The sequence below is a fragment of the Montipora capricornis genome, chromosome 13 (assembly GCF_036669925.1).
Source record: "Montipora capricornis isolate CH-2021 chromosome 13, ASM3666992v2, whole genome shotgun sequence".
Lineage (NCBI taxonomy): Eukaryota > Metazoa > Cnidaria > Anthozoa > Scleractinia > Acroporidae > Montipora > Montipora capricornis.
In genome coordinates this window covers 1,608,084-1,622,092 of record NC_090895.1, presented here as the reverse complement: position 1 = coordinate 1,622,092, position 14,009 = coordinate 1,608,084, and the positions used below count along the sequence as shown (strand labels likewise).

Here is a 14,009-nt window from a genome sequence, read left to right as displayed (position 1 = left end):
CTCCTATTCATCGTATCTTCTTGTTTTAATTTTGCTAAATGGTTTTAACCAGGGAAGGAGAAACGAGATGGACAAACATGTCCAAGAGAATATGCAGATTCACTTGGATCTGGCCCATCTGAGAATAAGAGAACTTGAACAGAGGCAAGAATACGTTTGCACAAATGGCAAATTTTTGTGGAAAATCTCTAGCTATTTGCAACTGTTTCAACAGTCTGCCACCAAGAAGGAAAAAGAAAAACTCTGTAGCCCACCATTTTACACTGGACAGTATGGTTACAAGTTGCGGGCAGACGCTTTCTTGAATGGTCTCGGGCAAGGAAAAGGAACTCATATTTCACTATACGTGGTTATAATGAAAGGCGAATATGATGCCATTCTCCCGTGGCCATTTCAGCAACGAGTTGACTTTGTTCTTATTGATCAAGATGACGACATTGGTGTGCGGCAGAATAAAATTTGGAGACTGTCATGCGATCGCGATAGTGATTACTTCAAGAGACCCAACAAAGTAAAGAGCCTTGGGTTCGGTTGCCCGAAGTTTGTGTCTTTAGATACACTTAGAACAAGACATTACATACGAGACAATACCATCTTCATTAGAATAGACGTAGACCCCGTAGATGCATCTTGAAATCTAGAAAGTTGTTGACAGTTTAGTAGAACTAGATTCTGGTAAAACTTCTGTTGTAGCAAGCAGTTGGTGGACGAAAACAGAAGATCTCTCGTTAGCTTCTTTTGTTTGTCCATCGGAAGTCGTACGTCTATTGCTATTGGTGTTCCTAGAGGTTGGTTGAAAACGTCCCATAGGTGGTTTTTAACCAATCTCTTGACACTCAGATGACAATGGTGTAATGTACAAATGCTGGTGGACGAACAAAAGAAGCCAATAAGAGATCTTTTGTTTTTTTCCACCAACATAGTGTCCATGACGTCACGTGAAAACCATCTATGAACTTCATAATCGCTAAATAAGGACTTAAAGCTCCGGCTACACGTTGTAACATTGTTGAAAGAACACGTCCCAACATTGTTATAAGAACGCTTCTAACAATGTTGGATACGTATATAACATTGTTGGAAACACATCACTTAAGTCGCGCAACCTTATGATGGCGTATGTTTTGTTTGTGTTTTGGAGACTCTGATTGGTATTTGCAATACTACATTGTTGAAAGGGTGGCTACACGCTTTACACGCTTCAACATTTGTTGTATGTTGGACAAAATGTTCGATCGAAATCAAAACATTCTTCCCACAAAAAATGTTGAACAGACGTCATCAAACATGCATGCTACACGTTCTGACACAAGTCTGCTCCAGACGCCAAGATTCCCAATTAAAGAATATTAAATTGTTTCTGTACCCAGTGATAAAACGCCTCAGCAACGTCGACTGAAAAGGCACGCGCAAGGATTTATTGGTAAAGAATTTAAAAAAAAAAGTCGTTCTCCACGTGCGCACCTGTACACGTGCGGCACGCTTTTCGCATCGTCTCGTCTTGCGCAAAACAACAAGTTACTTGAAATTGCTAAATGTAACGATTTGGCGACAACGTCAACATTTTCTTGAACAGCGTTGCTACCAACATTGTAAAGTGCGACCAAGGTGGACTGCCACGAAGGCGCAGATGTTTAATTTCAAAGTGACGTCAGTTTTCTTCGGCACTACCATCATCGTGCTAAAGCGCCCAAATAGTGAGCGTAAGTAAAGAGAACTTTGTTGCCCGTGTAAATTATGACCAGCAAATGCGAGTCTGGTTTCTGCGGAATTGAACGTTTCTGTTTAAAACAACGAGTGTAAAAGTCTTTGTTTGACCTCCTGAAATTTTACAATATCTCTGAAAGTTGTGCGAAACGACTGCTAAGTTCGTGTCGCGTCAGTCTACTCACTGTGTTCATATCGCGTCAAGGTGCTTTTGCTAGTATGCGTATTCTTTTCTTTCTATGTGGTCATAGAAGGACAAAAGAAATACCAGGCTAAGGGACACATCAGAAAATCTCTCTCGCATTCTAGAATACCCGGCCACTATTGTCACATGTCTCGTTCACAAAAGGACGCATCTTTGAGAAGACGAAAGTGACCGTGTATTGGTGGTTTGCAACCAATCTCTAGAGACACAGATAACAATGCTGCAATGTACAATTGCTGGTGGAAGAACAAAAGGAGCTAATGAGAGATCTTTTGTTTTCGTCCACCAACATGGCGGTCATGACGTCACTTGAAAACCAGGTTAAAATACGTATTACTTAAGCCTGGTTCACAATGTGACATAAGCATAAACATAAACATAACCATCAGCTGTGTAAACCGGGAGTAACATAAGCATAAGAAAAAGGAATCGTTTCCAATTTCTTTTGCTTATGCTTATGCTTCTATGTCACATTAATAATTGTGTAAAGCGGTGCAACATTAACAAGACACGAGACCGTCCGCCATTTTGGAACTTGGCTCGTCTCATTATCCTGTAATTTTTTTTTTTCTGGAGCTAACTGCGCTTGCGTATGTCACTTCTTTTATGCTTATGCAACAAGTGTGAACTTCGTTATGCTTATGCTTATGTAGCAGTGTAAACCAGGCTTAATTTATATGAGACATCAGTTTTCTGATTTCTGTCTGACTTAACAGAAAAGGCTGTCGATAACACTGAGGAATGAAAACCTTTTACTTTCTCTTGGAAGGTAGGCCACACACACAGTGAATTTGAAGAAGTTAGATTTTTTCTTTGGTACTGACGTCGATCTCTGTTCTGACCAAAAACAAGACAGGAAATAATCTGCTACACAGCCGTTTTTAGTGTCGTCACGCAACGCTCCTCCCCGTTAATGAGGAGTTAGTGGGGAGGAGCGTTGCGTGACGACACTAAAAACGGCTGTGTAGCAGACTAGAAAGGAAGTGAAGTGAAAGGAAAGTAAAAAATATACAAAGCGGGGTTTTACGTCAGTAGCGAAAAAGCTGAATATTATACTAATTGGAAGTGTATATAATTATTTTATATTAAATTACTTAAACGGTATTAATAATCTCGGTTCTTGTTATGAATTATTGACAAATTTTAAGAATTGACCGGCTTTTGAGAATCTAAACTCATTGCAGGCAGCCCAGGCTCATTGTGAGAAAATAAAAGCATATTGGAAATATGGAGAGATACTGATTGATATTGCCACAAATAGTGGAAACAAAGGAACCAAGGACACCACTGAAATTGCGTGAAATCAGAGAATAGCGAGGCGATTCGGAGCTACCTTAAATTTTCGAAAATCTCGAAACACGAGAAAACGTTTCCGAAAGACTCAAAGCGCTTTTCAGTTAAAATTTCGGTAATTTCATCTGGCGAATGGGACAGCATTTTCCGGTTGGCCGCTCACTCCAGTTGTTCCGGAATTCCGGAACCTTTAGGACCACTTTACGAGATAACCCAAATTCTCCAAATTTGTTTCCGGGATATTTCTGTACCATCCGATTCCTTACCCGGTTTTTTCGAAGTATTTGGTCGAATGGAAAGACCTCTCCAACTCAGTTCCTAGAGTAGTCTGGGACACCAACATCGCCTTGACGTCACGTAAGAATTATCCCCAAGAAAGTGTTACCTGGCAGGTACAAAACACAGGTCACAGGTCCAGGTCGCAAGTCATTATTTTGCCAAGACAACGTATCCTAAGCAACCATTAAAGCTAACCTTAGGCCTAATTAGTCCTAAACAAAAGTTTTTGGGGCAAATGTTAACATTTGTAAACGGTTATGGTTGTTTCTGCATTGTTAAAACAATGACTTTTGACCTGTGTTTTGTACCTGCTCAGCTTTACCGCCGTAATTTTTATTTGCTCAAAGGGCGACATAATCAATCCCTCACTAGAACCAGGCACTTTATGGTCTCTGCAGTGGAAAATTATGCCAGTCACTCTAACAGTCAAGTAAAACAAAACGCTCGAACGGAAGATATACATACATAAAGAGGACTATGGAGGAAAAAAACTCTGCAGTTGTCGACGGAGGAAGTATTGCATGAAAATCAAGGTTACTACACATTCACAGGTAAAAGAAAAACAACAACAAAAGATACTTTATAACTCGTTTTATTTACTTGTTTAATTCTCACTAGAAACAAAGAATGACTCATAGCAGTTAACAAAAACGCCATACCTAATTTTTAATAACACTTTCGTCGTGTTTTCGTAATAAGTATGTTTAAGGACGGTGCCTACTAATTCAAAGATATTTTTGCCCACGTTTATGATTATATAGAAAATGTAGATCTTAACAAGTGTTATTGAAATCCAAAAAGAAAATTGGGGGTAACCACGCATTTTTCAAAGATAATTCATGAAGTAACCTCTCAAACTGAAGCTTAATTATCTCCATAAAATGCATGGTTACCCCCCATTTTGTTTTTGGATACCAAGAGTACTTGCTAAGATTTACTTTCTCCGGATAGTTTTAAACCGCGCAAAAATATCCCTGTATTAGTGAGCATCACCGATAGGAAACCCGAGTATCTCAAGATGCGCAGAACGTATGCACAATAACAATGGTAGGCACCGTCCTTAAAATGGTCAGTATACAGTTTTCAATATCATACAGTATTATTAATAAGTGGTGCACAACTGAGGATCCTATGCAACAACAGGTTTCAAAATTAACAGACGCACTTCACCTTCTTGGGACGTTATTGACTTGCCCAATTTTCCTCACACACTGCAACCCCCCTCCCCCTTACCCCCTTATCAATTTTTGTTAGCAGAACAAAAAAGTGCTGGAAACTTGAACTATTAACCTTGAAAAGGGGAGAGGGAGGGAAGAAGTGGGAAAGGTTGGAAGTTCTAGATCCATTGGGTATTGAAAGCTAGAAAAGGTGTTTTTTTTAACGGGAGTGTCTCACCAATTTTGCAACCTGTTGTAGTTCCCCATACATAATTATTATTGACTATTTTGCAATGTTACTACTTTTACACGTGCTATCTTATGATTACGACGAGCAATTAGTACATATCTACATGTTAGTTTTGAAACGCCTACTTTTCCTGTTTTGTTTTTCTCACGAATTTTCTAGTGATTATAAATAGTATCTTAAAGGGTAAATGTGCTTCGATATTACAATTTCCTTAGGAATTTGCGGTTTCATGCTTATCGATAGCTTTTACATGTTCCGCGAGGGAGTTAAGAAAACTGTAGAGTGCACGTTTTTAGTCAACTCCTTAGTTTTATTCACTTACGCATTATTATAAAATTGCGCACTCTTAAGGTATAGGTAAGCGCTTTCCGAGCCAATGACCCAACACGCCGGTGCATATACCCGGTTTCCGTAGCATTAAGCGACTAGGAGTGTTTTTAACTCCCCCCTGGATGGGATGCTAGTCCATCGCAGGGTTACCCCCAGCATTACGCCGGTACCCATTTATACACCTGGGTGAAGAGAGGCACTGGGGAAGTAAAGTGTCTTGCCCAAGAACACAACACAATGTCCCCGGCCAGGACCCGAACCCGGAGCACTCTTAAGGTATATTCAGCTATTATTGTTCAGCGATCGTAGAATCTACTAGTTGCTATAATCTATTAATGGATATCCTATCAAGCTATCTTTTGGCGTGAGTCGTCGACCGAATTCGAACCCATCACCATTACTACCACCGCTATTACTGTTCTGCTACTTTCACTACTGATCGCTACAAATCTACTTGTACTACTACTGCTGTTACATCGTAAAATTATCGTCGATTCTACAAATTGTCGTTACTTTGTAACTCAAGGAAACTGAGATTTTGAACTTTGATTAAATCTGGTGTACATATCTCCGAGCAGTGGAGTTCGATTTGTCTATTACCTCACACCAAGTGAGCTACCCCTGTAATTATTGAAGATCACCGGAGTATTTCGCAAACTCTAGAATCTTAGCAATTACACACTTTATCAAAACGTGTTCTTAGCCATGAGCTTATGCCGGACGCCTCGTTTATGACTGGCTTATAAGTCTGAATTGAAATCTTGAAATCGCAGGTGGAAGTCCCGCCTAGAATATTAGCTGGAGTACTCCCTTGTTGAACGGCACGCCTGTGTTTGTCACACACACAACAGAGATCAACAGATTGGTTTGCTCCCAACTGGAACTGTTCGGATCGACTGTAGATTCTTTGGTCATATTTAAAATTTTACAGTTGTTCATGCTGTACTTAAATTGTGATCAGGAACCCATGATCGTGGGCGTCCGGTTGTAATTTCGATAGACTGACTGAAAATTCAACTTAAAACAATAAGCGAGATTTTGCGGTTCTGGGGAACAAAAAGAAGGATTTGTATGAGTATCGTGACGCCTTTTGTCTAAAACTGAATTTTAATATATCGAAATTGGGCTATTGGGTTTGAAAGAAATGGCTAAGAACTATCAAACTAACATTCTGCCAAAAGATAAAACATGTGTGCTGTATTTTTCTGTGTCAAGCATCTAACACATTTTTTTGACATTACTCCTAACGCCATTGCGTTCATTTTGATCAATTGCAAATGCATTTTGTATACAGTTCCTCTTTTGGAAGAGCAAAGAGAAGAAATGGAAAAGTTACGAAATGGAACTGATCCTTCTTCTCAAATTGTGTTACTCTAGTAGTTGTGATCTCTTCGCACTTTTACGCACATTTATATAAACAACACTACCCGGACATACCCAAGGACATAACCTTGGATTTTACTCGTTAACATCATTAAACGTAATATTAAAACCTATCATGAGGTCGGAGTTGATACGTAGTGTGTGATACTTCATGCTTGTTTAAATTTCTCCACCCGATGACGGGTTCAATTAAAGTGAACCATGCATGTGAACTGTGATTATTTATTATGGTGTTGGAGGAATTAAGCAAAAACGTCAAAGCGATTGTTCATAAATAGAAATCAAGTTTAAGAATATTTCCATCTCAGCCATTGCGATAGGTCAAAATAACCAAAAAAACCCGATAAAATTATCATTATCGCTCGTAAAAAGATCTCCACTTAAGAAAAGCCTCGACTTTCTTCACACACAAACGAGCAAAGTTAATATTTCAGGGGGGACCAACCAAACCTACCCTGAACGCAGACTGACCACTTGAAAGAACTTATAAGTTGGTTATGATACCATTTCTCAGAAAAAATTGTTCAACGAAAAAAAAACTACAAAGGTAACAACTTAAAATAAGCCAATTTACCTGATCTAGATTAAGAAATCCTTCAAATGAAATTATTTGTGTGAGTCCGCGTTTGGAATTAAAGGCCAAGTGTTGAGGCCACAAAAAGCAGCTTCAAATTATCAGTTGATTTTCATGACTGACGAACCTGTAATTTAGTTCATATGAAGTTTAGTCGTCCTATTTGATAAATCTTTGACAAGTTCCACTCCAAAGCCATTTTACATTTAGTTATCTTAGAACCACTTTAGACCTGACTTATACACGGCGCTGTAACCTCCTTCGTTTGCTACTGCTAGGTAAGTGTGACCTTTGTACTCGAATGACTTGACACGTCTTGGTCTGTAGTTCTGTGGAAGCTCTTGATACCTCGACATAAACTCAGATTCCGAGTGCACATTCAAAACCAACACGTCATGATAATATTCGGCCGCGCACAGGAACGTTTGACCACACATCGTAAACGTATGCAAGGTCCAAACGGAACGTTGTTTTGAAAGAGTTTGATTCACATTAACAAACTTTTCACCGTCCCACTTGTAAATCACAATTCCAGTCCTTTTCGCCAATGCAAGGAATACAGTATCGTTGATTGTGAAGGACTCGAGATCCAAGACGTTAGGGCCAAAGATCCGAGGGAATTTCGGGTCGATAAATTTTTTCCCCGACCATTTCATCACGTCTGAAGAATTGGAAGAATCCGAACCGTACAAGTTTGCAAAAACAATAAATGTTTCGTTGTGTATTGTTAACACTGTACTTGCCAACGCGTAGTATGTTCTTATTTCCTGTAACTTCTCAAACTTATTGTCCTTCCACTTGTAGATGGGGGAGTTTATACGGAAAGTACGTCCATTGTTAGAATTCGTGACTGCAAGGAACAGTTCCGAATGTATTTTAAAGAAGTTAAAACTGGTTGCTCCGGATGTTGAAATGTTCTGCCAAAGCTCGAAACTGTGTCCATTCCACTGGAAAACGGAAGAATTCAGATTGTAAGCACTTCCATCCTTATGATTGGCGATAGCAATGTAATGTTTATCAGCGATCATAAAGTATTCGATGTCCCATGCTGCAATGGTGGCTATGGTATGGTGAAGGGTAAAATTTCCAGCTGTTTCGTTTAGTTTGTAGATGAAAGAATCACTATCATGATTAGCGAAGGCCATAAACAAATCTCCATCAATAGTGAACACTTCAACATCCTTGGCTGACTGTGTTGGCAGGTCTTGATATTTTGTGAAGTAATTCAATTTGCTGGTACAATCTTCAATTGATAAATAAAAGAAATGTCTCATTATTTTAAACCTCCGCACAATATTAAATAAACAGGATGATATTCCCCATGTTCAATTTGCGCGAAGAAACTTTTTTTTTTCAAAAATGGTTACTTTTCACTATAGGTACGATTTCAGGAAGATACTCAGGCTTTATCCACGTGTTACTTATTAATCTGTTAATGGCATCAGTGCAGGTCTTGATAATTTGTTTAAGCGAATCAATTTGCTGCTTCAACCTTGATGAATAAAAGAATGTGGCTGTATCGCTGGGGCATTACCCATACAATATTAAATAGCCAGGATAACATGAAAAAGTTTTTTTCCCACAAGTTAAGTTTGCTCTTAGAAATAAACTATTTTTAAAAGTTTTTATTTTTAGCTTTAGCACGCTTTCGAAAGTGTTTCATTCGTTTCGGGAAGAACCCCAGATGTGAGTTTTTTCGTTTCATTTACTGACCAGTAAATGGCGTCAGTGTCACGTACGATGAACATTGTTAGCTTGCTTTAAAATGTATGAGTTTTTCGCCTTAAAGCAGTCCTGACCTGAAAGATTAAGATTTGCCGTTGACATATATTTTGCGTTAAAGTGCTGCCATGGCCAAAAAATCAATTCTTTTTTTCCTTTGGATTTCAAAATTATGTTAACTTACCACTAATTGACCCAAGTTTTAAGCCTTGATTTAAAAAAGACCCCTGTTTTTTTAAAACTATAATTTTCTTATTTAATGGTCAGCTATTACTAACTTAAGTTCTTGAGAGAGCTGGATCGAGGAGAAAATTACGTCATAGGCTCACTATTTTAAGAATGCAATGCGTGTGTACGCCGCAAAATTAATATGCAGCACGGGGGTTTTGGGCTTTCAGACTTTTGAACTCGTGTTTTGCATACACAAGAAGCTGTATTTACACGTTAAAATTTTAAAGTTAAAGTTGTGAGTAAATGACGTCACTTTTCCCTAGATTCAACCGTCTGAGGTCCAATCAGTCAGTTTTGAACGTGAGTAATGAGGGACCTTGAAATCCAAAACTTTCACTGAAAGTAAACAGCCTTTGGATAAAAATTCAAAGCTCAAAATTTTGCCAGTGAGATGTTAAGCAAACACACTTTTAAAATTTGAAAAAAATGGAAGTGATTTTTTGAACATAGTAGCACTTTAACTCCTTGTGATTTCGCTCCAAACAGGCTGCACAAGTTGCATTAAGTTTCCCGAATTGCCATTTTCCTAATGGTTGATTCCTAGTGATTCCTGAGTAGTTCAAGTCCTTTTACAGTGGGCGGTAACAGCTAGCTTTGCACTTTATATCGAAATTACGATTTTGTCCGTTTGCCCCCACAGAGGACTGCAACTACCAGGGACTCAGTGGGAACTTTTTACCATTAGCAAACTGCGCCGTTGGCAGTTGATTGTCCAGCGGCCGAGCTCATGAGAGGCATGGGTCTATTTAACAAATAGATTCCATGTTGCCGTGCGTCTGTTCAGTATTAATAGATCACAGACGACGTCAAAATCTGGTAAGAACAAAAAAGTGCAGCCGAGTGTGTCACTGATGTTCTTTCCACATTTTGACGCCGTCTGTCATCTATCACTAAACATACGCACGGCAAAAAATATAATTTTTACCACAAATGCTTGTAATCTCGCAATCTGATTGGCTAATTGGCCGTTGTCGATAAGAGTCTGGACAACCCTGCCGCGTCATGCTCGCGTCAATTTGTCATGCAAAGTAATAGCCAATGAGGAACCCTCATTTTGGGAAATAAACAAATCGTATTGCAAGAAAGTTATAGACAACGCTTGCTCTTTCTTTGTATCATGAGTTTGGTCTCCCTCTGAAATAAACACTTTCTTTGGCATTGAATATTGTGGTGAAAAACAAATCGAAAGCGGTTCGGCGTTGGCTGCCCCTCGTGAGTCCACAACATTTTGACCACCGTGATGACGAATATCGTTATCGATAAGAGTACAGACAACACTGAACCCCTTTCGATTTGTTAAATATTTGTTTTATAAAATAAAGAATTAAAGTTTTGATGATGACGTCAGCTTTGCGTTTGTCCTCTAATAGATCATAAGGTGAGAAACCAATGCGTGCATTATTGAGCTTATTATATAAACCTTGATTGACCTAAGAAACTGGTTTGCATTCCTTTTTTGAAGAACATTTATTCTTGCATTAAAAAGCAGGTTGCGACCTCATCTCATGGATACACCCATACCTCACACTAGCTTGTGGGAGGGGTTAACAAAGCTTAAATCAGACACGGCGACAAGAGTGGTCTACAACAAGCCCGTGTTGAAGTATCGGTCTCTGGAAAACTTGTCATAGTACACGATGCCTTATTTTGAATCCTTTGAATTGTCCTACTACAGTCCACCCCTTTTGTTTCTGACAAAAAATAATGGCTCAGCTCTAAACGAACTATTGATATTTCCAATACGGATAAAACCAAGGACCACTAAATGTTATTGTACCTGAACATGACCGTCCATCTCCAGTAAAGCCTGTCTTGCACGTGCAGTTGAAGTTTCCAGCCGTATTTGCACAAGTTGCATTTTCATTGCAATCATGAATCCCGGTGCTGCATTCATCGGCATCTGAATAGCAAGAAAGGATACAGGTACTCAGTTAACAATTTCAAACTTTCATAAAAATTATCCATTAAACACTTCGACCTTCGTTCTTGACTATCATCGACTATGATGACCGTTTGAACGGGGAATGAATGACTACGACCAAAAAAAGACCATCCAGTTTCATGTGAGAATTCACAAAAACAAATGCTCAGCTCAAAATGAACTAGTGATATCAGTTCCAATGCGAATAACTTGAAGCTAAAGTAAGCGACGCTACTGCTATTGTACCTGAACATGACCGTCCATCTCCAGTAAAGCCTGACTTGCATGTGCAGTTGAAGTTTCCAGCCGTATTTGCACAAGTTGCATTTTCATTGCAATCATGAATCCCGGTGCTGCATTCGTTGACATCTGAATACCAAGAAAGGATACAGGTACTCGATTAACGACTTTTAAAGCCTTTTGATAAAAATCATCCAACAGTTGATCTTCGTTCACCATCATCACTGAACAAGCATGACTGTTTAATTTGAACAAGGCCTTGACTTACGAATGTGGCCAACTACAAAAAACCTATCATCACCTTTTATATGAGAGTTTAGGCTTCTGACGAATAGTACGCTAAAAAATTCGCAGCTCAAAATGAACCAGTGATATTTTCTGGCAATACGAATAAAAGGAACACTTATAGCTATTGTACCTGTACATGACCGTCCATCACCAGTAAAGCCTGCCTTACACGTGCAGTTGAAGTTTCCAGCCGTATTTGTACAAGTTGCATTTTTATTGCAATCATGGATCCCGATGCTGCATTCATCGACATCTAAATAGCAAGAAAGGATACAGGTACTCAGTTAACAATTTCAAACTTTGATAAAAATTAACCATTAAACACTATGACCGTCGTTTACTATCATCAACTATGATGACCGTTTGAATGGGGAATGAACCGCGCACCGGTGGCTCAGTTGGTTGAGCACCAGGCTGTCACGCGGGAGGTCGTGAGTTCAACTCCAGCCGGACCAACACTCAGGGTCTTTAAATAACTGAGAAGAAAGTGCTGCCTTTGTAATTACATCTGCAAATGGTTAGACTCTCTAGTCTTCTCGGATAAGGACGATAAACCGTAGGCCCCGTCTCACAACCCTTCAATGTTCATAATCCTGTGGGACGTAAAAGAACCCACACACTTGCCCCAAAGAGTAGGGCATGTAGTTCCCGGTGTTGTGGTCTGTCTTCTGTGGTGTATCATGGTTGGGAGGGTAAATGCTCGGAGATATTAGCTACACCAAGCTACTCTAAAATCGGAGGGTAAAGAAAGATATATGATATGATATGATATGAATGACTACGACCAAAAAAAGACCATCCAGTTTCATGTAAAACTTGACAAGAACAAAGGCTCAGCTCAAAATGAACTAGTGATATCAGTTCCGATGCGAATAACTTGAAAGTAAGCGACACTACCACTATTGTACCTGAACATGACCGTCCATCTCCAGCAAAGCCTGTCTTGCATGTGCAGTTGAAGTTTCCAGCCGTATTTGCACAAGTTGCATTTTCATGGCAATCATGGCTCCCGGTGTTGCATTCATCGACATCTGAATACCAAGAAAGGATACAGGTACTCAATTAACAATTTCAAACTTTGATAAAACTTTGATAAAAATTATCCATTAAACACTTTGACCTTCGTTTACTATCATCAACTATGATGACCGTTTGAACGGGGAATGAAAGACCACGACCAAAAAAAGGCCATCCAGTTTCATGTGAGAATTGACAAAAAAACAAATGCTCAGCTCAAAATGAACTAGTGATATCAGTTCCAATGCGAATAACTTGAAAGTAAGCGACACTACTGCTATTGTACCTGAACATGACCGTCCATCACCAGTAAAGCCTGGCTTGCATGTGCAGTTGAAGTTTCCAGCCGTATTTGCACAAGTTGCATTTTCATTGCAATCATGAATCCCGGTGCTGCATTCATTGACATCTGAATACCAAGAAAGGATACAGGTACTCAATTAACGACTTTTAAAGCCTTTTAATAAAAATCATCCAACAGTTGATCTTCGTTCACCCTCATCACTGAACAAGCATGACTGTTTAATTTGAACAAGGCCTTGATTTACGAATGTGGCCAACTACAAAAAACCTATCATCACCTTTTATATGAGAGTTTATGCTTCTGACGAATAGTACGCTAAAAAATTCGCAGCTCAAAATGAACCAGTGATATTTTCTGGCAATACGAATAAAAGGAACACTTATAGCTATTGTACCTGTACATGACCGTCCATCACCAGTGAAGCCTGCCTTACACGTGCAGTTGAAGTTTCCAGCTGTATTTGTACAAGTTGCATTTTCATTGCAATCATGGCTCCCGGTGTTGCATTCATCGACATCTTAATGAGAAAAGGATACAGGTACTCAAAGTTTTAAAGTTTGATAAAAATCATCGAGCAATTCACTTTGATCTTTGTTCACCATCATCAACTATGATGACTGTTTGAAAGGCGCCTCAATGACTTTGAATTTGAATGTGGCTATAACAGCGAAAGAAATACCATCCTATTTTATATAGGACTGATACTTCTGACCAACCTTTGGCCAAAAAAGCGAAGATCGAAACGAACTCAGGCTATTGAATTTCCAATACGGCTAAAAGCGAGGAACACAACTGCTTTTGCACTTGAACATGGAAGTCCATTTTTAAAATCACTTCTGCTTTCGCAGAACCTTCTGCGAAAGGTTGGCGGAAGGGTTGGCGCAGTGGTAAGATCTCTGCCTTCCAACCCTAAGGTCCCGGGTTCCATTCCCGGTTCTGCCGAGAGTGTAATATTCCCGCTAAAGTTCACTCAGCTTTTCATCCTTCGGAGGTCGGTAAAATGATTACCAGCATGCATGGACTGCTTAGAAGCGGCTGCCATTTGCGCCTGTATATGCTTCCAGTCCGCTGGGGGTAAATTGATCATTGTAAAGCGCCTTTGAGACGT

General features: G+C 39.4%; 1 protein-coding gene across 1 annotated transcript in view; it reads left to right on the top strand.

Annotated features, from left to right (window-relative positions):
• Nucleotides 1-1,455, top strand: part of LOC138028300 (TNF receptor-associated factor 4-like) — a 230,650-nt gene extending 229,195 nt beyond the window's left edge. Inside the window, exon 4 of the mRNA XM_068875786.1 lies at nucleotides 53-1,455. Coding sequence (XP_068731887.1) covers nucleotides 53-634 — 582 coding nt within the window. The 3' untranslated portion in view covers nucleotides 635-1,455. The remainder of the gene's footprint in view (nucleotides 1-52) is intronic.
• Nucleotides 1,456-14,009: the final 12,554 nt, after the last annotated feature.